Genomic DNA, 22,554 nt, shown 5'->3' with positions numbered 1-22,554 from the left:
TATTCCGCGCACTATAGATAATAGACAGACCACCTCAAGCGACACAGTAGATGAAATTTATAGCTTAACAGAAAACTACCGCCATGAGTATCTGTTCTCCCTTGAGTCCCCCTCGCCCAAAGTCTGCCTCATGTGCTATTTATTCTCTCGCAGCTTAATGAAGATATGTTGACTTACGATTCGCGATCCGCCCTTTTTCTAAGGAAAAATAAAAATGAGGTTGCAGTTCTTTAAAAATCAAAGATCATAATTCTTCCAGTTTTATCATCATCATGAGGCGTGGGGATGTCAGCCATGCGCATAAATATTTAACCTAAGGTTAGTAGTGATATACGGTCTTTCATGTACCACGTCTTGGAAAGAAGTTATGAAAATACGTGTGTTTAGGCGTATTTCGCCGCCAGACACCTATAAAAAATAGCAGTTTTCGTTCGTTGGGTGATTTCATTTAGCTTAACACTGTATATCAATTAGTCTTTCTAAAAATACATTTCTATGTTTTTCATATATATATATTTTTTTCCTTATCTGGGTTCGGTGTTTTTTCCGAAATATACTCATTAATGAATTGAATGACAAGATTAACGCAGTTAAAAGATAAGTAACCAATCCAATATAAAGTGACAAATCTCTTTTCTCTCTCTCTCTCTCTCTCTCTCTCTCTCTCTCGCTTGTTTTCTTTCTGTCCGTCCTTGAGTTGTTGTCAGTGTGTTTCTAACAGTGTAACAGACTGCTGCATGACAAATAGACGGTGAAAATTTAGTGCATACCAAATTTAGTACAACGATTCAGTAATTGTTTATTTTTCCACGTTTTTAACTTTTGCTTAGTTGAAAGTTTTAAATGTTCTAAAACAGTAGTGTCGAATAAATCAAAATAAAAGTTTAAAAGTTTAATTGCAAACCGTAATTATTTTAAATGCCAACAAGTTTCTGCCATAAAGTACTGTAGTTGCGCACTATGCTCAAGTGGAAACATTCTGCTCTTATTGCAGTCTAAGACAGCGTTTCCCAAATTGGGGTCCGCGTACCCGTGGGGGTACGTAATTATTCGTTCTATGTATAGCAAATTGATGATAAATAAAGTTGTTATTATATATTATCTAAAAATAAGAATAAAGTTGGTTGAGTTGTTTTAAACATAAAACTTGGAATTTTCTTCTCAGAAAACCCAAACCCAGTATTCACACACAAGAATATGCATATACAAATGTGTATATATATATATTTTTTTTTTTTTATTTCTGAATTCTGGGTTAATTCCCAGGGGCAGAGCTGCATGCCACCGGACGGGTTCCCAGGTTGCGGATAGGGGGATGGCTTTCAGGTATGGAGGCTAGCTACTTCTGTGGCTCCGGACAAGCAGCTCCAGCTATTATCAGAGCGTGGCGGGACAAACCTGGTAAGCTGTCCCTAAAAATGCCATACAAGCTCTACGACGGTGCTGGGACAATGGCGAACCTGTGCCGCCATCTTAATCAAAGCACAACGAACCATGAGGGAGGGCAGCAGTGCCCCTCATCATCACCTGAAGGCAGAAAATGGGCTTGGTTTCAGGGTGAACTTGCAGAACCAAGTAAACCATCACCAGAGCAACAATAGAAATTGTAGGCTTCAAAAGAACAGAAGCGAGGAACCCCTGTATCTCACAAGGAATTTAAGAAAAAATAGAAGAAAAAAAAAGGAAATGGAAAAATATCAACACTGACGAAGGTGTAGCAAAGTATAAGGAAGTAAGGAATGAATTTAAGAGAGTGTAGGCAAGCTAAGGAAACATGGTGGAGCGAGAGGTGTAGAATTATTGAAGATCTAAATAAAAAAAAAAGGCAGATCAGATCAGATCTAGTTTTCAACGAAATTAGACACTTCACAAGGAAGAAGGGAATAAGATCCAGCACTATAAACAACAGACATGGGCAACTTTGACAGAACCTGAAGAAATAAAAACAAGATGGAAAGAATACATCACCGAACTCTACCAGAAAGACCACCCACAAGAAACAGAAATCAAAAGGAGTGACCCAGAAGACAACACTGAAGAGCTGCCAATAGGCAAAGAAGAATTTGAAGCTGCGCTAAAAGCAGTGCCTAATGGAAAAGCAGCAGGAAATGATTCCTTGCCCATTGAGCTCATTAAAGAGGGAGGTAATGAGCTACATGAACTTATTTTCATCTTAACAAACCAGATATACAAAGAAGGTTCATGGCCTGAAGATCATTGCCCAGCGGTCATGATCCCATTCCCCAAAAAGCACAATACCAAGGAATGCAGCCAACACCGAACTATCAGACTTATCCCACATGTATCCAAAATCTTACTAAAAATAATAAAACAAAGAATCAATTACAAAATCAACAGATATTTAGCACCCGACCAATTTGGTTTCAGGAAAGATAGGGGCACAAGAAATGCCATCGCTGCCCTAAGGCTCATGGGAGAGAGAGAGATTTATTGATCTAGGAAGAAACCTTTACATTTGCTTCATTGATTACGAGAAAGAATATAGTATATATTGAAAGCCATAGTATATATTGACAACTTGGAAACAGACCCAACAAAAATAGAAAAAGGAGTTCGACAAGGCTGCCTACTTTCACAAAACAGCAGTTTAGGAGTGACCATAAATGGCGAACAAATAAAAACAATAAAATTTGCTGATGATCAAGCAATTATAGCAACCAGATGGAGTGACCTGATCGATATGTTACAGCTGATCAACCATAAAGCCGAGGCTTATGATATGAAAATTAATATGAATAAAACGAAGTGCATGACATTCTCAAAGGACCCCAAAGCTATGAACATCAAAATAGGAAACAAAAATATTGAACAAGTAGCAAAATTTAAATATTTAGGACAAATGCTGATGCAAGATGCACCGATGAAATAAAAGCACGAATTGGGCGAGTAAAACGAGCTTTCATGGAAAAACAAAACATTCTGACAACAAAGTATTTGAATGAGCGTATAAGGAAAAGAATTCTAAAAGCCTATGTTTGGAACACGGTACCTATATGCATCCGAAACCTGGACGATAAACAAACGAGACGGACAGAGAATTGAAGCATTCCAGATGTGGTGCTGGAGAAAGACCAATGAAGAAGTCTTAGAAGAACTAGGAGAAAAACAAAAAATTATAAACCTAATCAAGGAGCGAAGGGGAAGGTGGTGGTTCGAACACAATCGAAGACAGTGAAATGCTAAGCCTCATTACAGAAGGAACGATTATTGGAACTAGACCCAGAGGACGACCGAGGAACAATTTCATAAAGTAACTGTAAAGGGATACAACAACAAGATCATACCAGGACTCGAAGAAGCTGTGGAAAAAAGTTATCAGTGCTGGCAACCAGTTGTAGAGACTGAAAGAACCCATGATGATGAAGTGGTCCGTAAACTTTATTTTTATTTTTGAAGGGGTTCGTAGATCTCAATAGTTTGGGCATCACTGTCTAAGGTTCTAAGCTAATGCTTCTTGTACTGTGAAGCACGAAAACATTTCCAGTAAGGCGCATCATGGTGGAAATTGTCATAATAACCATATAAATTACAATAATCATTAATAAAAATGAGTCGTGTGAGTTAAAAATTGTTTGGACACTGATCCAACTCTAAGCAAAAACACTTGACAGAGATGCTTTGAGTTTAGTTGTTCAGAATATGTTACGAGGTAACTAAGGCCATGAGGTATTGGTTACATCGTATCTGTAAATCGCGTGTGCTCTGTGATCGGGTTGCCTATTTTGCCTATATTTTTCGGGAGAAAAAAAATAATTTCGTTTAGTATATTTTAACCGAAACGTGAATCATTTTAAATATCCCATTATATTATTTTTACTCGTTAAGAATATTCGTTTTAAAACCCACTTATTAGGTCTTTTATGTGTTAAATACTTATCTTCTTTATCTTCCCACGTTTATATGGGGTCAGCATTTCCGTCCTTATTTCTTTTCCTCCATTCCTCCCTATCCTGGGCTTCCTCTCTCCTCCATTCTCTCTCTTTTAAATCCTCTGCCACCTTGTCCTTCCATCTCAGCTTAGGTCTTCCCCTCTTCCTCTTCCCTATCACCTCCAACTTTTCGCACCTCTTCCCCACATACTCCTCACTTCTTCGTTCCACATGTCCAAGCCACCTCAACCTAGATTCCTGCATTTTTTTTACTCAGAGGCCCCACCTTAACCATACCTCTGATGTAGTCGTTTCTTATCCTGTCCTTCCTCGTCACACCACACATCCATCTTAGCATCCTCATCTCCGCCACTTCCATCTTTTTCTCCTGGTCCCTTGTAATCGCCCATGTCTCAGCACCATACATCAATGCGGGTCTAACCACAGTTTTATACACTCTTCCCTTCATTTTACAATTTACTTTCTTATCACACAGCACCCCACTCATCTTTCTCCAGTTCAACCACCCACATTGCACTCTATGCTGTATTTCTTCACTCAGTCCTCCATCCCTCTCAACGTTCGATCCCAGATACTTAAATTTCGAAACTGATGGTAGCTTTTCCTCCTGCAGTTTTATAGAGCTCTCATCTTCTCCATTTAATACCATATATTCTGTCTTTGTTCTACTTATCCTCGTGCCTCTCTCTTCCAACGCTTTCCTCCATTCCTCCAATTTCTTCTCTACCTTTCCTTGAGATGGTTCGCACAGTACGATATCATCCGCGAACAGCATACTTCATGGTGCTCTACTCTTCACTTCTCTCACCAACACATCCATTACCAGATCAAACAAATATGGGCTGAGAGCTGATCCCTGGTGCAGTCAAACTTCTACAGAGAACCCCTCAGTCATACCTACACTACGCTTAACCTGAGTCACCGCTCCCTTGTACATTTCCTTCACAAGCCTTATGTACTTTTCTGATGCACCCTTCTCCCTCATGCATCTCCATACCTCTTGTCTGGGCACTCTTCTACTATCATATGCTTTTTCCAGGTCTATGAACACCATGTGCAACTCTACTTGCATCTCCCTATATCTTTCCATCACCTGCCTTAAAGCAAAGACCGCATCTGTTGTTCCTCTTCCCGGCATGAAACCAAACTGTTCCTCTCCTATTTCCGTCTCCTGCCTTATCCTTCTTTCCACAATTCTTTCCCAGATCTTCATCGAGTGAGACATTAACTTTATTCCCCTGTGGTTCCCACATTCCTGCACATCCCCCTTTCCTTTATAGATTGGCACAAGTATACTTTCCCTCCTCTCCTGCTGCCACAGTTTTTCTATAAAGTCCCATAGGATATCGATCCCTTCTTCTCCCAGACTTCTCCATACCTCTACTGGTATCTAATCAGCACCTACTGCTTTCCCCCTCTTAATTTTTCTGAGTGCTCTTTCCACTTCTTTCCTGCTTATGCCTTCCACTACTCTTTCATTCGTCTCTCCATCCTCGCATAGTGCTCTTGGGTTTTCCTCATTTAGTAACTTCTTAAAATAGTCTCTCCACCTTTCCTTAACCTTCTCCTTGTCCTGTATGACCACTCCCCTCTCATCTTTAATCTGTTTTATTGATGAGAAGTCCTTTGATGCCTTGTCTCTCGCTTTGGCTATTCTCATCAATTGCCTATCTCCATCTTTCCTTTCCAGTTCCCCATAGGCCTCGTCCATTGCCCTTGCCTTTGCTGCTGCCACAGTCTTTTTTGCCTCCTCCTTATTTGCTAATTTATATGCTTCTTTATCATCCTGGCTACCTGTTAAATCCCATCTTTTCTTCTTCTCCTTCTTTTGTTTTATCACCGCTTGCACTTCATCATTCCACCACCAGGCCTCCTTTCCCTCCGGCGCTCCTTTTCCTGATGTTTTTCCCAACAATTCTTCTCCAACTTTCCTTATGATACAACTATTTAACTTCCACCACTCTTGCACGTCTTCCGGTAACTTTATTCCTTTTAGCACCTTTTCCCTAAACTCCTTCTTCAAACCCTCCTCTTTCAATGTCCACCATTTTATCCTTTTCTCCCCCTGTCTTGAATATTTCCTACTTTTGTCCACTGCAACCTCTCAATCGACCACGAGCAATCTATGTTGTGCAGACAAACTTTCTCCGTTTATCACCTTGCTGTTCCTCATTTCCTTTAGATGCCTCCTACGGCACATGATATAGTCAATCTGGCTTATCCTTTCCACACTCGTGTATGTTATCAGCTGGCTTTCTTTCTTTTCAAAGTAGGTTAACTATCGCCAGGTCGAAGGCCACTGCGTGTTCTACTATCCTCTCCCCTTCTCTATTTCTTTCCCCAAATCTCCACCTTCCATACACTCTTCCTTCCTCTCTCTGGCTTCTTCCTAAATGTCCATTTAAATCACCCCCAACAATCAACCTCTCTTTCTCAGGTATTGCCATGACCACTTGATCCATTTTCATTCAAAAACTGTCCTTTTCTTCTTCCCCGCATCCTACTTGCGGGGCATATGCACATACTATTGTTGCATCCTACTTGCGGGGCATACGCACATACTATTGTTGCATCCTACTTGCGGGGCATATGCACATACTATTGTCGCCAATTGTCCACCCACTTCCAGTTTGATGCTCATAATCCTATCACTCCTTCTGTTAACCTCACGCACTCCATCTTTTAACTCCTTATCAACTACAATACCTACTCCATTTCTTCCTCTCTCATCCGCTCCCCTAAAGAACAACTTGTACCCTTCACCGAGCTCTTTTGCTTTATTTCCCTTCCACCTTGTTTCTTGTAGGCATAGGATCTTCACTCATCTTCTTTGCATCAAATCCACAATCTCTCTACTCTTTCCATTCATCGTCCCAATGTTCAATGTTCCTATTCTAATACTTTTCATCCTCTTCTTCTTCTCTTGCTGGACTAACTTCTTTAACTGAACCCGTCCTTTGTTCGGTAGCCCTGACCCTTTTCTCACAGTTTCCGGGCGACGTGACTGTGCGTCGCTTATGGGGTACGCCCTAGCCATTCCACATCTATTTTCCGCCATACTATCATTCATGTTAAATACTTATAATATGTTTATATTATATTAAACGCTTATGATAATTTATGCATTTTCTTCTTTTTCAGCTACCTCTTTATTCTTCCAAGTATGGTGGATCGTCTGCCAGATCTGTTTCCCCAAGATCGACATCTTCATATGGGGCGTCTGGATTGTCTACATGGGACTGTTCATCGTATACACGTGATAGTTCCCTCTCCATAGACCGAGATCGCTCAGATTTTGGTAAATCCCTAGCGGGAGACTACAACAGATCAAGGCTAAGTTATAGTTCCAATTATGGAAGGACTGGAAAGTCTAACTATGGATCTGACCTTGGTAGATCGTCTTACAGAGAGTTTCTTCTACAGAAAGTTTCTCCTGTTGTTGATCTCGGCAGGTCAACGGAAAATTTCTCCTACAGGTCAAACACCAGGTCAAGTTATGGATCATCTAGGACAGTCGGACGGAGTGACTTAATGAGCGATACATATTCAAGAAAGATGGGAAGAAGCCAAGGGATTTATTCTCGTTCTCAGGGAGCAGGTGAGTACGATTCTTTGCATTCGAAACACGATGCATCATTCCATAGAAGAAAGCAGACACTTGATAAAGATGAAGTCGCTGATGATTGCAACAAAGGTAAAAGTAACTCACTAGCTGACTCACAACCCTTGCTGACATCAACTCCTAAAAATTCCAGTTCTGCCGCCAAAAATCTTAATATTTCCGACAACGAATGCCATGATGAAGAACCTTGCGCTACCTGCCGAGCTACATCCCCTTTTCACGATTCAAACACCGTTCAGAGAGAAAGTCATAGCTCAGTGTCTCGCACAACAACAGTAAAACTTTCTTTGATATCACGTGCCACCAGTAAGAGGACAACCGCAGTCCAAGTAGATGTTGAGGACCTAGAAACGCGCAAAAATGCACAAAAATTGTGGGACATGACAGCACCGTCTAGTCAAAGTTGGGATAAAGGTTTCAGTAAATATGAGTGTCCAAAGGCCTTGAAAGCTGAACGCGAACTTCAAGATTCGAGCCCATCACAATCTAAAAAGAACAATATTATGAATTCCAAACTAGAATGCCTTTCATCCGATAACCTTGTACAGAATAAACAACAAGAAACAACGTCTAAAGATTCCGCTTTATCCAAAGACTCTAAACAAGCCGAGGAAAAACTACCATCATCGTGCATTGAGATTTTAAATGGAAATAAAATAGCTAGATCCTCGTTAAATAAAAGTCCATTGTGCTTAACAGAAGACTGGAATGAAGAAATGAACAAAGACTTTCGAAAATCCGTGCTCAATATGAACCTTTCCCAAGAAGAATTGGAACAGTATTTGCGAGGTCAAGAGGTGCTAAAAAAATTAGAACACCGTCATCGTCGAAGAGGGCCTCGCACTTTGGGATCTGGGGTTCCTAGAATGGACGTCTTGAGAGAAGTGTCACCTTGCGAAACTGGATATGACAGTCATTCTTCATCATTAACTGATGGCGAAACACCAACTGGAGATAAAATAAACAAATCTCTTTTAGAGGATATTAAACCACTTTGCCAATTTGAAAACTCTAGTGATACAAAGTCAGAAGAAAATTCTGGCAGTAATACTAACAAAATTCAACACCTTCACAAACCTCTAGAGTGTACAAAGACCAGTAATTGCATTTGTCATGAAGAGTGTGACAAAGTGGTGATGCCAGATTCATCCCTTGTGGCAAACATATCTGCTGAGGAAATTAAAACTGAAACACCTAATGGAATTTCAAATGGCGCTGTGGAAGGCATTTCTCCTATAGAAGACTTTCATTTAGAGAGCCCAGACGATGACCACCTGAATATGTCGTGCACTGAGTCAGAAATACACACTCCTAGTCTGGAATTTAGCAGTGTCTATGATGAAGAAAGTTTTTCCTTTCATCCAGTGAATGCAGTCAATAAAGAACCATCACAGAGAGATTCCGGATTTTCTGAACCTATTGCAAGGGGTGAATCACCTTATGATAATCTTGGGGCAGATGATTTCCCGTCAGCAATCAATCATTTACCAAAATCTCCAGATCACCATGGTAGTCTTTCAGCGGAACACAAACTGTGTATCAACAGCAATGAAGAACAGCCCCTACTCTCCGGAGATCTTGAAGAAAAGCCAAAACCATCCCCAAAAGGTAAAGGAAACAAATTTATCAGCGAATTTAAAGACATCGATTTATTACTTAACGATGACAGCGAAGGCGATCTGGAGACATTCGAAGATTTCGAAAATAGATTCGAACAGGAATATTCGAAATGGGTTGTGGGAAATTTCGAGAGTGATGACTTAACGAAACCTTTTAAAGCATGCAGAGATAATTTAACCCTTAATCTGAACTCCTTTATTGGGAAGTGCCATGACATTGATGAAATGTTAGGAGATCCTTTTCCTCTCAGTCCTGAGTCGATGCAAATAGTTTTTAGTCAAGCAAAGAACTGTGATGAAGTCGATTCAATAATTCTGTCGAAGGAATTAAAACTAGATGAGGAATCGGATGTTACAGAAGTTGGAGAAAACCATTTGGAAGAAATGGATGATGATAGTGACGGTGCTTCAACCTGTACTAGTGTTTTAGAAGCGGTGGATGTTTCTTCAATTCTTGTCCACGACACGGAACCGCAAATACCAGAAGTTGGTGTTTATACCGAAGAGATAGATCCTAGTGCTGTGTTTATACGCGAGTCTAAAGCACAAATTCCGCAGTTACAAGAATGTACAGAAGAGATTGATGTGGAAGATATAAAAATAAAACAGGCAGAAGAAATGTATGGCTATATTCTAAAAAGTCGTCAACTCAAGGTAAGATTATCTGCTTTAAGTTTGAGTACGACAGTCGTAAAGTGACTTTCAGATGATAATTTGTGGAAATGTGCATTAATACAATTAGCAGACACTTCGAATGGGGTGTAGACGATATATACGAATATTGGTTTATTTAATTATTCAGTTTTTTTAATCAAGAATAGTTTTTTTGTCCCTGAACGGCTTTATGTTGCTAGTAGAGCTTACATTCTATTATAAATGATAAAATCGCAATCGTAATTGTGCTTGCAGTAGAAAAACATATTTACATATAGAACATTTAAATTTACAAATGTACAAAATGTAACACATCTTATTTACAATATTGTGCTTGTGCCATTGATCATTTAAATTTTACAAATATATAACGTTTCACATCTATTTATTTGTATTACAGTATTGTGAAGCTTCAGTAATTACAATTTATATAATTACTTAAGAACTACTAAAGAATTCCTTTAATTTAACCATTATTTTAATACAAGATCAGTATTGCCACTTTACAAGTCTTCTTAATGTGTTGGTAGTCTTACTATCGGTTCACTTGTTCTTCAGATATTCCAAACGTTCTTTAAAGTTGGTAAAGTTTTAAGTCACTCTATGATTTTTTAGTCTGAAGCATATTTGTATATGTTTTCCTGAATTTTTTAAATTACTTCTTGTCCACTGCGTATATAGAACAGTATATTTTCCGAAACTTCTCCAAATTTGTTTAAGTGTTGTATTGAGGTATCATCAATTTAATGGCAACATTTCATTAAAAAACAACTTAATCTAGCACATGTTATGTGTGTTAGAGCCCCTCTTCCAATTACTGTAATTGGAAACTGAAACTCCAAAAAGGAAAACATCTATCAGAATGACCTCCATTTTGTTCAATTCAGTGTGACGAATCCACGATTCTCTGGATGGTTTCTTACTGTTTTAGAATTGTTCTTTATGCGATTTCTCAGTTGTCTTGCTTGGTAATACACGTAGAATAGACTACGGATTTCGTGTGACTCTATATTAAGTAATCTAAGGGTGGGAGGTCCACACATCGGGGTTGTCACCATACAAGGTCGTTCCGACCGATTCACTGGTTATTGTACTCCATATTTAAAAAATTCAGAAAAATTAACCAGAAAAGTGGGTTAATGCATCGTGGTGCATAAACCACATAGATACCTTGCGCCATATCCTTTAACAAAGATATGGCACATGGAAACCGAACTGGATAACTAAAGAATTTATGAAATTGGTTATTGCTCAGGATTCATCTGCATGTCCCAAACTTCGTTGGAAACGGGGCATAGTCCATCGTTCTTTGATCAAAGAACAGCGGAAACAAGTTATATGGAGAACTAGTCACATTACACAGTCTTAAGATGGGGCTGTCTAATGTGGATGTAGCGAATGCTTGAAGAACGTTATGTTCGGCAGTGTACTGTGCCCATAATGAGGTTGGGGGGGGGGGGCAGGACCAAAGTGTGGGCTATCTCTTATGGTTTGGACCGTGGTTGTTGTGTCAGATATCATCGATGCCTGTCGTACACTGGCATCTTGGGCAGTTCTATGTAATCTACATTTTGGCAGTGATATGGAACGGGCCCTTTGTATTCTATCACGTGGAGATGAGCTCCTTATGTGCACAATAATGCCCCATCCCATACAACGAGCAGTTTAAGAAAACCGAGTTTCAGGAAAATGAAGTCCAGCAACTTGTCTGGGCGACTCAGAGTCTGAAAACCAATACGTCTCCTCTTCTTTTACTGACCTAGCAATTACACTGAAGGAGAAATGGACACAAACTTCTGCTGTCCGCTACAAGAAACTGTTCGAAAGTATTCCACGATGGATAGCGCTGCCATGGGGGCTAAAGATGGGCCTACCTCTTATTAATTTTTTGTTAAAATTTGTGTTTTTCCAAACGATATTCCAAGTGATATTCTTAAGACTTTTGGACAGTGAAGGGCGAATTTTTATGGACTCATTCATATCTAATTCATATTTTCATGTCTTACACTGATCAAATGCTGTTAGAATAAGACCCTTCGAATAGTGACCGAACTAAATCCACAATTGGAAACCGATCTCTTTCAGTTAATCGAATGGGTTAAACAGGTAGAGTTGAAGAACTCGGAAACACACATCCCATTGCTGTAAAATACTTGATTTCCTTGACTGGAAACTTTTAGCTGAACTGTCTATACAAAAAAAAAAAAAAGATGGTTATTAAAATAAAGCCAACAGTTAAAAATGAAATTAGAAGGTAAAAACAACTAAATAATAGCTAAAATAATGCAGTAGCGACTAGACTTTACTTTCTGTTACATTTATATTCCGTATCAAATGATTTTTATGTTACTTGCATAAAAAAACTTGATTTTGTTTTCTTTTTACTGTAAAGTGATGGACACGGTTTATATACTTTTGTCCTTTCTTCTGTGTTATTCTCAGATTGTTTTCTTTTCTTTATACTTTCTTGGATTTGGGCTGTTTGCACATGCATGAATGGCTCTTAAAAATTTCGTCCGAAAAAATCAGACATTGCTTATTGAACCTTACACATTTTTTTCCTTTTTAACATATGAGTAGATGACTTGACAACTGGCTGCTCTCCTTGACTGGATTAGTCAAGGATAGCAGGCAGAAATCCATACTAGCCAAAAAAAAAAAGGTTTCTGTTTCAGTAAACTGCGAATAGTATTCACAATTGGGACTTTCCATTATAGCAATATAGAAACAGAATTTTATCATCCCATATCTGTTCTATGTTTACTGCCGGGACTAATTCATTCCCAATAGCTAACAATAATTTGCACATTGTTGGAGTTAATACAGATTATTTTGCAAAACGGTAACAAGACTTCGGCAGATTGTTCATTAGGTAATTTTGAGTGGATAATGTTTTTCTGAACTCGCGTCATATTGTCAAGCGTTATAGAACTATGAGCATTTAAAGTTAACGGTTTTTTTTTTTTTATGAAAATCCCAAACACGAAAGGTATCAAAACCTATAGTACTTAGTACCGTGCATGGGTTGAAAGAGAAGTATGGGAGGGAGGGGGGGGGGGGGTTTGCCGGAAACTTTGCTCTAGAAACTAAACATGGGTTTCACCACTTCAAGCCTCCAGTAAGCAAAGTGGTGGTATTTCACCGGTTGATGATCTTGACATCTATTAATTGAGCGGATTGTAAAGGGGGGGGGTGAATACGTTAGAATTAGGGAATACTTTTAAAGCAATAATCACATGGGCCATGAACGCATATACATATACCATTAAGAAAATATAACACGAGAGGATGCGGAGATGGATATATACGAAGCTGGCCAGTCTAATAAAGCAGAAAAAGATAGCATGGGAAAGTTACAAAGCGAGGAAAAGTACTGAAACCTACAACAGCTACAAGTTGATCTGTAATATTACTACTTATATAGTTAGGGAGGCTGAGTATGAGAAAGCACTGACTAAGAAAACAAAGAAAGAGGTCAAGGAGTTTTTCATGTTGTGATTACAAACAAGAAGAAAACGAATCGGATCAGACTCTTGTGTACTGGGTGTGGGAAAATCTTAAATAACCCAGCTGATGTTGCTGATGAATTGAATTTCTCCAATTATTTCGAATTTCTCTTTACTGACCAAAGTCCCTTCACGATGAGGAGAGGCTGAACCATATGAAATTAGTGATTTCGAAATTGCAGATGACTGTTAGAAAAACTTTCGAGCCTAAAACCAAGTTAGGCTCCGGGAGTCGATGCCTATACCCATTCATTTTGAGGGATGCCACTAGGGAGTGTATTGAATTATTGAAGTTAATTCATGAGAGCTTCCCTCATAAATTTACTGGCCAGCTTTGGACTCGGGAGAGATTCCTTTAAATTGGAAAAATGCCAATGTATCACCAACACATAAAGGTGGTTCTTAGAGTGAAGTCGGTACCTAACTACTATAGACCGGTTAGTATGACTTCAGTGGTAGGGAAAATCTCCGAGGCAATGATTAAGAGTGCAATCTAGGGACGTTTAGATAGAAATGGCATTCTGAAGAACACATAACATGGTTTTGGTAAGAGCAAATAATTTTTTAACCGAGTTAGTTGGTTATTTTGACACAGTTACTCATATAAGCTGGACGTAAGGAGCAATTTCGACATAGTTTATTTGAATTTTAGTAAAGCATTGATCCAGTCCCTAATGAGAAAGCTGGAAAACATGTTGGGATTACTCGAAAGATTCTAAGATGGATTGTTGTGTGGCTTCTGGACAGAAGGCAGAGGATAATGATTAATGGATATGCTTCAAATTGGTGTAACGTCAGGTGTGGGGTCGCTCCCTGAAAGAACACTAGTAATAGTAATCGCCATATAGTTCAAGGAAGCCACAGACTTTTGTTGCGAGGGCAACTTGTTCCCGCAATCAACGACTCACTGCTAAAAGAAAACTTCCTACAATCTAAGCTAAACCTTAACCCCAGTAATTTCAGTTTATGGCCCCTAGTTCTGGAATGCTTTATAACAGTGAGGATTCCACCTTCATTCATTTTACTACTCTCTCTCTCTCTCTCTCTCTCTCTCTCTCTCTCTCAGCCTTATAAACCCCAATTAGATCACTTCTAGGTGCTTGGTTGCAAAACTCTGCAGCCCGTAAAATCGGAGTCTTTCCTCATACGGGCTTCCTTCGGCCGAGTTCATCATTCGAGTTTCCCGTCTTTGGACCCTTTCAAGAAGGACCCTCTCATCTGAAAAAGACATTAAACTTTCAAGAAGTTTAATGTCTTTTTCAGATGAGGTCTCCATACTTGAATACAGTATTCCTGTCTTACAATTGCCTTATACAGTGGGATTATGATCGCCCTATCTCTACAGGATAACGTTCGATACATCATCGATAGGACACCATGGGCTTTCCTTGGCTGCCAGTTTACACTGTTCAGAAAACTTCATATCTGCCGGTATTGTTACTCCTAGATTCCTTTCCTCCTCCAATATTTTTAATTCAACTCCATCAAGTGTATAAATTATTTGTTGGTTGCTATTCTCCAAGCGTAAGACCTTGTATTTAGCAGATTAAAACATGCCACTTCTCTGACCATCTTCATCTTCGAAGTCTGTTAAAATTATCCTGAAGGGCTTGCCATTGATCATTAACGAATCTGCCAATCTTTACATCATCTGCAAATTTTGACATTACGTCCATTTATTCCTTCGTCGAAAGGATAAAGGGCGTAACTTGTCGCATTCAAGTAATTGATACTGAGTAAGTCGTATCACGCAAAATGGCAACCACACTCATAGATGTGTCTGATAGTCAATCGATGATCGTCTACAACTTGTTATAAACCTTCCCTTCGGTTTCATCAGAAACAAACGATGATTGGGTGTTCGGATCAATTAACATTTTTACATGAAACTTTGAAATAAATTATCGCTGTAAATTTCCTAATGTCACTTAACTATTGTTTTCTGGGCGTGATCCCGACAAACTTTATCTCATTCGATCTATGGCCGAAAATCTCAAGTGTGCGCAGGGCAGCCCTGAACGCTGCAGGAAGTCTGATTTATTACAAGTTCTGTAGTTAATACGATGAATACTGATTCTTGTTCAGCAGGGGTGGTCAAATAATTTCTTAGCAAGCCATCTATAAAGAGATTCCCTTTCTTACAACCCACGAGTAACCACTAGTTTGCTAGGTCACTGATTATTCAATCGATTATTAATAAAATTGTGGACAACAAGTGATCGTATCTCATTAGTTTTTCGTTCCTTAACAATGATTTGTGCAGTATGATTGATTAGGAAGTATTCACTGTATTCAGTCTATTCTCAAAAAATATTTACTCTTTCCATTTCGTGTCATACGGCGTGTAGTAGTGAAAAAGAGAAAACGTAACATGCGAACATAACGTTCCGTCTATTTTTAATCTCTCTCTCCCTCTGTATGTGTGTGTGTGTGTGTGTGTTTGTGTTCTGGCATTATAACTGGCATATATGTTTTCTTGCCTCATGCCATTCAAGCGACCCCCTTACTGCGTGTAAAAACATTGTTATTTCCTAGAATTGAATGAATCTTGACTCAGATTTCGGAAGACTTTCTAAGTTAGAGAAAGATTGAATTATGATTCCAGAGTGACTTGCCGAAATGAAACGCACAAAAAAAAACATGAAATGTCATTGGGCTTCTTTGTTCCTGATACTTGTAATGGTAGGAGGAGAGGACAGATATCGGTTTGAATTTTATTGTTCTTGGTTTTATGCAAATAGCAAGGAAACTGATCAGATTTCTTAGAGTTCTCTGAACTGTAAAAACTAGCGAAAATTTCGAAAGGGAATCACGAACACTGAAATTATATAACTTTATGCTTTAATGAAGAGTATTTAACCAATTTGTCTAACTTGGCTACGAGATGGTTACTGAACAGCAAGGTGGTGTAATATTAATACTGCCATTTTCAAGTAACTTTGCTAGCAGTAGCTCCTTTGAGTCGCATCCAAACAGCTTTTTCAAGTTGGCATTTCTGAGAATCATGTGATGTCTAAGAATGTTTTAATAGACATGATGGACCCAGTCCGTCGATTTTATTTTATCCAGGAAGCATACATTAGAGAAACAAATTCTTGGATGCTCTACAGCAAGAATCACTAAAATTGTCATATAAAAATATATTTATTTCATTGCCTATACCAATTTCGTGCATGTTGATTTATCCATGACCGTATTCTGTTTCTTAAATATTACTTGGTTTGATTTATAGAACTATAATAATTCTCTTTCTCATTTATGCCTGAAAATTATTGCTGTTATTCAGAATCCCAATGGAACCGTGACGTCACAGTAACAGCATTTTGCAAAATGTGCCAAAAGGGTCAGGTCATTTCAGTAACTGGGGAAGACCCAAACATCAGTGAGAACTCATTAACTTTCGGTAGCACGTATTCCTGAATGCGCATTTCATCTTCACTGAAGCCAAGAAAAATTGTGGCTTGATATAAATAGCAGTATTTCATTCGTTCGCCAATAAATAACCAAAAGAACACATGTACACAAGAAACCTTTCTTAACTGAACCCACTTTAAATATTGGTTATAAATAGAGTAAGAATATTAAGGAATTAGGTAGTTGACCCAGTCAGTTTACTGTAGCGAAATGTGTTACTTTTTGAAAGCCTTTAATTGTGCAGACATTCAACAGAAATATTTTATTTTAGATGTTAACGGTAGGGACTGAGTGGAACAGTTCTCTAGATGTATGCAGCATTAGTCATATTTTAAAAAAATACTTTTGCATTAATGTATTTACGTGTGTAATATACACTAGTTTTCAAATTTTCAAAAAAAAACACAACACATTTTTGCGATAAGTTTTATGGAATAAACTTTTGAATTCAACGTATTATTAAAAAAATATTATTATTATTATTATTAGGTCATCATTATTTATTTACAAAACAATTTCATCCCTGAACAGCCTTTTGCTAGGAGGATTGTCATTTGAATGAGCTTTCATCCTAGTCGCCACCCTGGCTTTGGCCCATATGCGACTAGTTCTCATTTGTGCATTGTGACAAACAAACATTCAGTAGATTAACAAATTAATAAATACAAAACACAAAGACCCACAGGCAACTCAAAGGAAAAAATATTATAATACAAGAGATTCGTAATAACGAACGTTTGGCCTCGTGGCGGGGACGGGCCTCTAATGCCCCCCCCCCACGAGGATGTCGATCGCTACTATCTAGCTCATCTAAATGTGTACCCTTCTAATGAAGATTTGTTTTACAAAATTTAACCTTTCAGATAATTTAACCATCCACGTGTCAGGAAGTTTTAATGCAACTGCGTTCACGCTAGGAGTAAGCAGATAAGGGAAATATAATAGAGATGCTATTTTACCAATCAATCTGTTCGGGCCATTGCTGCAAAACTACAGCTTCCAATGGGGAGTTATCATAGGATGCTATTTTACTAAATAGCATCCAATGATAACTAAGATGGGTTTGGTGGATGTTCGGAGAACGTTGTTTACCAGAGTGTGTCATCCCAACTGTGAAATTTGGCGAAGGTAATGTCACCAACTGGGGCTGTTTCCCGTGGTTTTTGGCTTGGATTATTGGCCATCGTTCCTGGAACACTGAACGTCATGCGGTACGTTGACATCTTGAACAGTTTCGCTCTTCGTAATCGTGGTAACAGTATGGTGAAGGCCATGTAATGATTTATCATAGCAGTACATCGTGTCTTCAAACCAAATTGTCCAGCCTATGGTGACTTGGTGTGAAGACGTGGGGTTACAATAGCTTCACCAGTCTGCCTAGCGTTCCCACCCTTTGAACACCTTTGGGACGAACTGGAACATCGGTTTCGACCAAGCCAATGAGCCCGCTATCAGTAACTGAATTAACCGTTGTATTGAAGAATAACCAAAATATCGCCTTCCTGTTATCAAAATTTGGATTCTCTGTGAATAGGGTTTCACCACATGTCACTCGTCTGGAGAGGTTTGTGTTCGATTCCCGTCGACGACTGGAAGGATTTCTAAAGTCTTCTCCATTCGAGGTCAAAATCAGTCTGTGTCAGGCGGAGGAAGTAGGGTTTTCCCGTCCGCACCACATGCAAATTATCTCATGAACACATTTCTACAGACACAATGCACACATACGGATTTGGGAAAAGCTTGAGGACCGTTAAAAATAATAATTAATTTATTATCAAAAATTGGTTCGCAGTCGACGAGGATACAATATGTAATTAAGACCAAATGTAGATTCTCATGTTATTAAATAATGTATAAATAAAATTTTCTTTGAGACATGTAGTAAGCGGTTACTTTTGGCAATATAGTGTACATATTCGGACAAAAATTATTATATTATTGCAAAAAAAATAAAAATAAATAAATAAATGGAATAGTTAATAAATAAAAGCAAAATACTTAAATAGAAAATAAAACAGTATACAGTAAAACCAAGTACATTATATTAATGTTGTGTGTAGTAATGTATTATGTTTGCTTACTGCATGATAAATCTTAAAATTAAATAGTTCCAACTATCTAGGGCCACAGAATTGGGCCTATCTTCAAGTCGAAAGTGCTTAAATGCCCTGAGTTTCTGTTTATACAAATTAATGTATTATATGTATAAATAATAATTAATGTAATAATATGTATAAATAAATACAAATTATTTATACAAATTATTTATACAAATCAATACATTAATTTGTATAATTCAATAACGATTTCTTGATACAGTGGTGATAAAGTGCTCTTTTGGATTCTGTATTAAAAATATGAAGTTTTTTTTAAACAAAGCGAGTAAATATCTTTAAGATTCCATCGAAACATAGCGTTATCGGCTGTACAATACGTTGTGTAACTTCTGTAGATGTGACGTTTTTGTTGAAGAGCCACCAGAGAAGAGTTGACTGAAGAACATTGTCAGTTTCCGCTATGCGATTATATTGAGAATTATACTGAGAATGAAGAATACAGTGTGTAGTTTAATTATATATATGCATAAAGAATGTGGAGTGTAATTTATTATTAAATAATCAATATTTTTTTGTGAAGGCAGTGCACGTGATGGAAACTGTTTCCAGACGTCAGTTACGTCTTAAAAATACAGTATTCAAGGACAGATATATACCAACAGCGTAAGTTCAGTGTTATGATAACCACACATTGTACACGAATGAGTACAATGAACAATTGTACAGAGAAATAGAGTGGGCTAGTAAATCGGAATGTCTTATAATGGGGGATTTTAACTTCCCAGATATTGACTGGAACTTGTGGGTTGGTCACTCACACACTAGTCAGACTTTTGTGGATTTATTGGATGATTGTTTTCTGAAACAGCATGTTCGAGAGGCAACCAGAGAAAGAAATACTCTTGATCTGGTTATCAGCAGTGATCATTCGTTTATTAAGAATTTCCAGATAAACGAACCACTAGGTGGCAGTGATCACAGTGTACTGATGTGGGATTTACTTAAAGATTTAATTACCATCAGGGGAAAAGGAAAGGGTTTTTGCTTCCGAAAAGGTGAGTACAGTGGTCTCAGACAGTTTTTAAATTCTGTACAGTGGGATAAACTGACGATGTTACCAACAGTAAATTCTAAGTGGGAAGCATTCAAGGAATTAATCGTGGAAGCTACTAAAAGTTTCATACCTATTAAGAAATATTGTTCAAGGTTTAGGCCAAAATGGTTATCTAATGAACTAATGAGACTCGTGACAGAGAAGAAAAATGCATGGGATGCATATAAATTATCAAGCGACTCAGACGCCTACGGCAGATATAAGCTAGTCTGTAATAAGGTGACAAAGGAGGTTAGGCAGGCGAAGGCAGATTACGAGAAATCCTTGGCAAAAGATGCTAAGAAAAACAGCAAGGATTTCTTTACTTATATAAACTCTAAAAGGAAGGGGCTGAATATGATTGGTCCACTTGACATCGATGGTTCGACTGTTGATGATCCTGCTCAGATAGCAAACAAACTGAATGAGTATTTTGCATCTACATTCACACGTGAGGAATCATTATAGTTTGAAAATGGAAGAAGGTTATCAAATTGTAGCAGTGTGCTTAATGATTTTGTAATAACTGAGAGCAAAGTGGAGGAGAAATTGTTGAAGTTAAACATAAGAAAAGCACCTGGGGTGGATGGGATCTATCCAGTTATATTAAAGGAGGCGGCAAAGCAACTAAGCAAACCCTTAGCCATAATTATGAGAGCGTCCTTGGACTCAGGGGAGTTTCCCACGGACTGGAGATGTGCAAATGTATCCCCAATTCACAAAGGGGGATCGAAGGGTGACGCGAGTAATTACAGACCAGTTAGTTTAACTTCTGTTCCGGGTAAAATAATGGAGTCACTGGTTAAAGATACATTGCAGGATCATCTAGACAAGACTGCAGCAATAATTCCGACACAGCATGGGCTTGTTAATTGAAAGTCTTGTCTGACAAATTTGATAGGATATTATGATGTGGTTACAAAGGAACTGGATGCAAAAAATAATTTTGATATCATATATTTGGATTTCAGGAAAGCTTTTGACACTGTTGTGCATGAAAGACTATTGTACAAATTGGAGCAGAATGGTATTAAGGATAAGTTGCTACAATGGATAAAAGGATGGTTTAGTGGGAGAAGACAGAGGGTGGTAATCAATGGGTGCTGTTCTTCGTGGACTAATGTTATTAGTGGAGTCCCACAGGGTTCGGTGTTGGGTCCTCTGTTGTTTTCTATATTTATCAATGATATTGATGAAGGTATATCAGGCTTAGTGTCGAAGTTTGCAGATGATACAAAGGTTGGCAGGGTTGTTAATAACAGTAATGGCAGTGTGCTACTGCAACAGGATCTGTCTTGGCGCATTATAGCCTTAGTAGCTAATGCGCCAATAAAATCAAAACCAACCAACCAGCAACAGGATCTAGATAATTTTGGCAGATGGGCTAAGAAGTGGCAACTGACGTTTAACCTTGACAAATGCAAAGTACTGCATATGGGTAGAAGTAACCCCAGAGAAACGTACCAACTGTGCACTTAAGGTGGTAGAAAATGAAAAAGACCTGAGAGTAATTGTGCAGGCAGATATGAAGTTTTCTGAGCAATGCAGACAGGCTGCCAGGGCAGGTCATGGGGTTTTGTCAATGATATATAGGAATTTTGCTAGCAGGGAAAAGGAGGTGATTATCCCTCTGTATAAGGCAATGGTCAGGCCTCCCCTTGAGTACTGCGTACAGGTCTGGAGGCCTCATTTTAGGAAGGATGTAGATTTACTTGAGCGTGTACAGAGAAGGGCAACAAGATTGGTGAGGGGAATGAAGGGATCCTCTTACCAAGAGAGGCTTAAGTTCTGCAAATTGCAGTGGCTGGAGACCAGTCACCTGAGCGGTGATCTGATTGAGGTGTATTAGGCCTTGAATGGGTTGAGCACGCTGAATTCTGATGGGATCCTTCCACTTGTTCAGATTACGAACCTAATGGGGCATAAATTCAAATTAAGAAAGGACAGATGTAGAATAGAAGTGCGGAAATTTGCCTTTAGCCAGCGGGTGGTTAATTGCTGGAACAGACTTCCATCTGTCGTTATGAAAGTTGATAGGTTGAATAAATTTAAGGAGGAACTGGACAGGCATTTGGAGGGAATGGTGTGATTTTTTTTTTTTTTTTTTTTTTTTGCTGATGCTGCATAAGGTCATACACATGCTACATAAGCTCATACATACGTTACTACTACTATAATCAACTACACACACTGACCTCAGTTAACGATGGGCACAGTATTTTTGTAATATCGTGGCAATTCTAACAGACAATCGCATGGATACAGCCAGTTTCAAATTACAATTAGTCAACCAGACCTGTGGTTGGAATGGCTTAATTATAACAAGGAAGACTTAAATACTTGTGCCTGGTCTCATTTATCGTTTTTCAAACTGCAGGCTACATTCTATAATCGGAAAAACAGCAAAAAACTATTTTATTTATTATTTCAAATGATTTTAATAATGTTTTCGCACTGATATTTGTCATCTTCGGATGTCGGGGGCCCTCCCTGCATTCCCATGATGTATTATCGATGTCAGAATCATTGCTTGTTTAGGTTAGTTCAATATAAACTTTTCAATGTTTTTCATTTTTTTGTGAGAAATACACTACAGTACATCATTTTAAAATACAGTATTCAGTAACGTGCTGACAGCGTGTCTTTTCTTTTTTATTTCAGCAGAATTAAAAAAAAAA

General features: G+C 38.4%; 1 protein-coding gene across 2 annotated transcripts in view; it reads left to right on the top strand.

Moving 5' to 3' along the window:
• Positions 1-22,554, top strand: part of LOC150082796 (FH1/FH2 domain-containing protein 3-like) — a 763,267-nt gene that overhangs the window by 194,295 nt on the left and 546,418 nt on the right. For both annotated transcript variants that reach the window (XM_090377607.1, XM_090377606.1), the window contains exon 3: positions 7,053-9,806. In XM_090377607.1, coding sequence (XP_090233733.1) covers positions 7,053-9,806 — 2,754 coding nt within the window. The remainder of the gene's footprint in view (positions 1-7,052; positions 9,807-22,554) is intronic.

Source organism: Mastigoproctus giganteus, chromosome 7 (genome assembly GCF_048544385.1).
Source record: "Mastigoproctus giganteus isolate SK-2022 chromosome 7, ASM4854438v1, whole genome shotgun sequence".
Lineage (NCBI taxonomy): Eukaryota > Metazoa > Arthropoda > Arachnida > Uropygi > Thelyphonidae > Mastigoproctus > Mastigoproctus giganteus.
The sequence above is the reverse complement of the archived record's forward strand: the minus strand, read 5'-3'. Positions and strand labels throughout refer to the sequence as shown.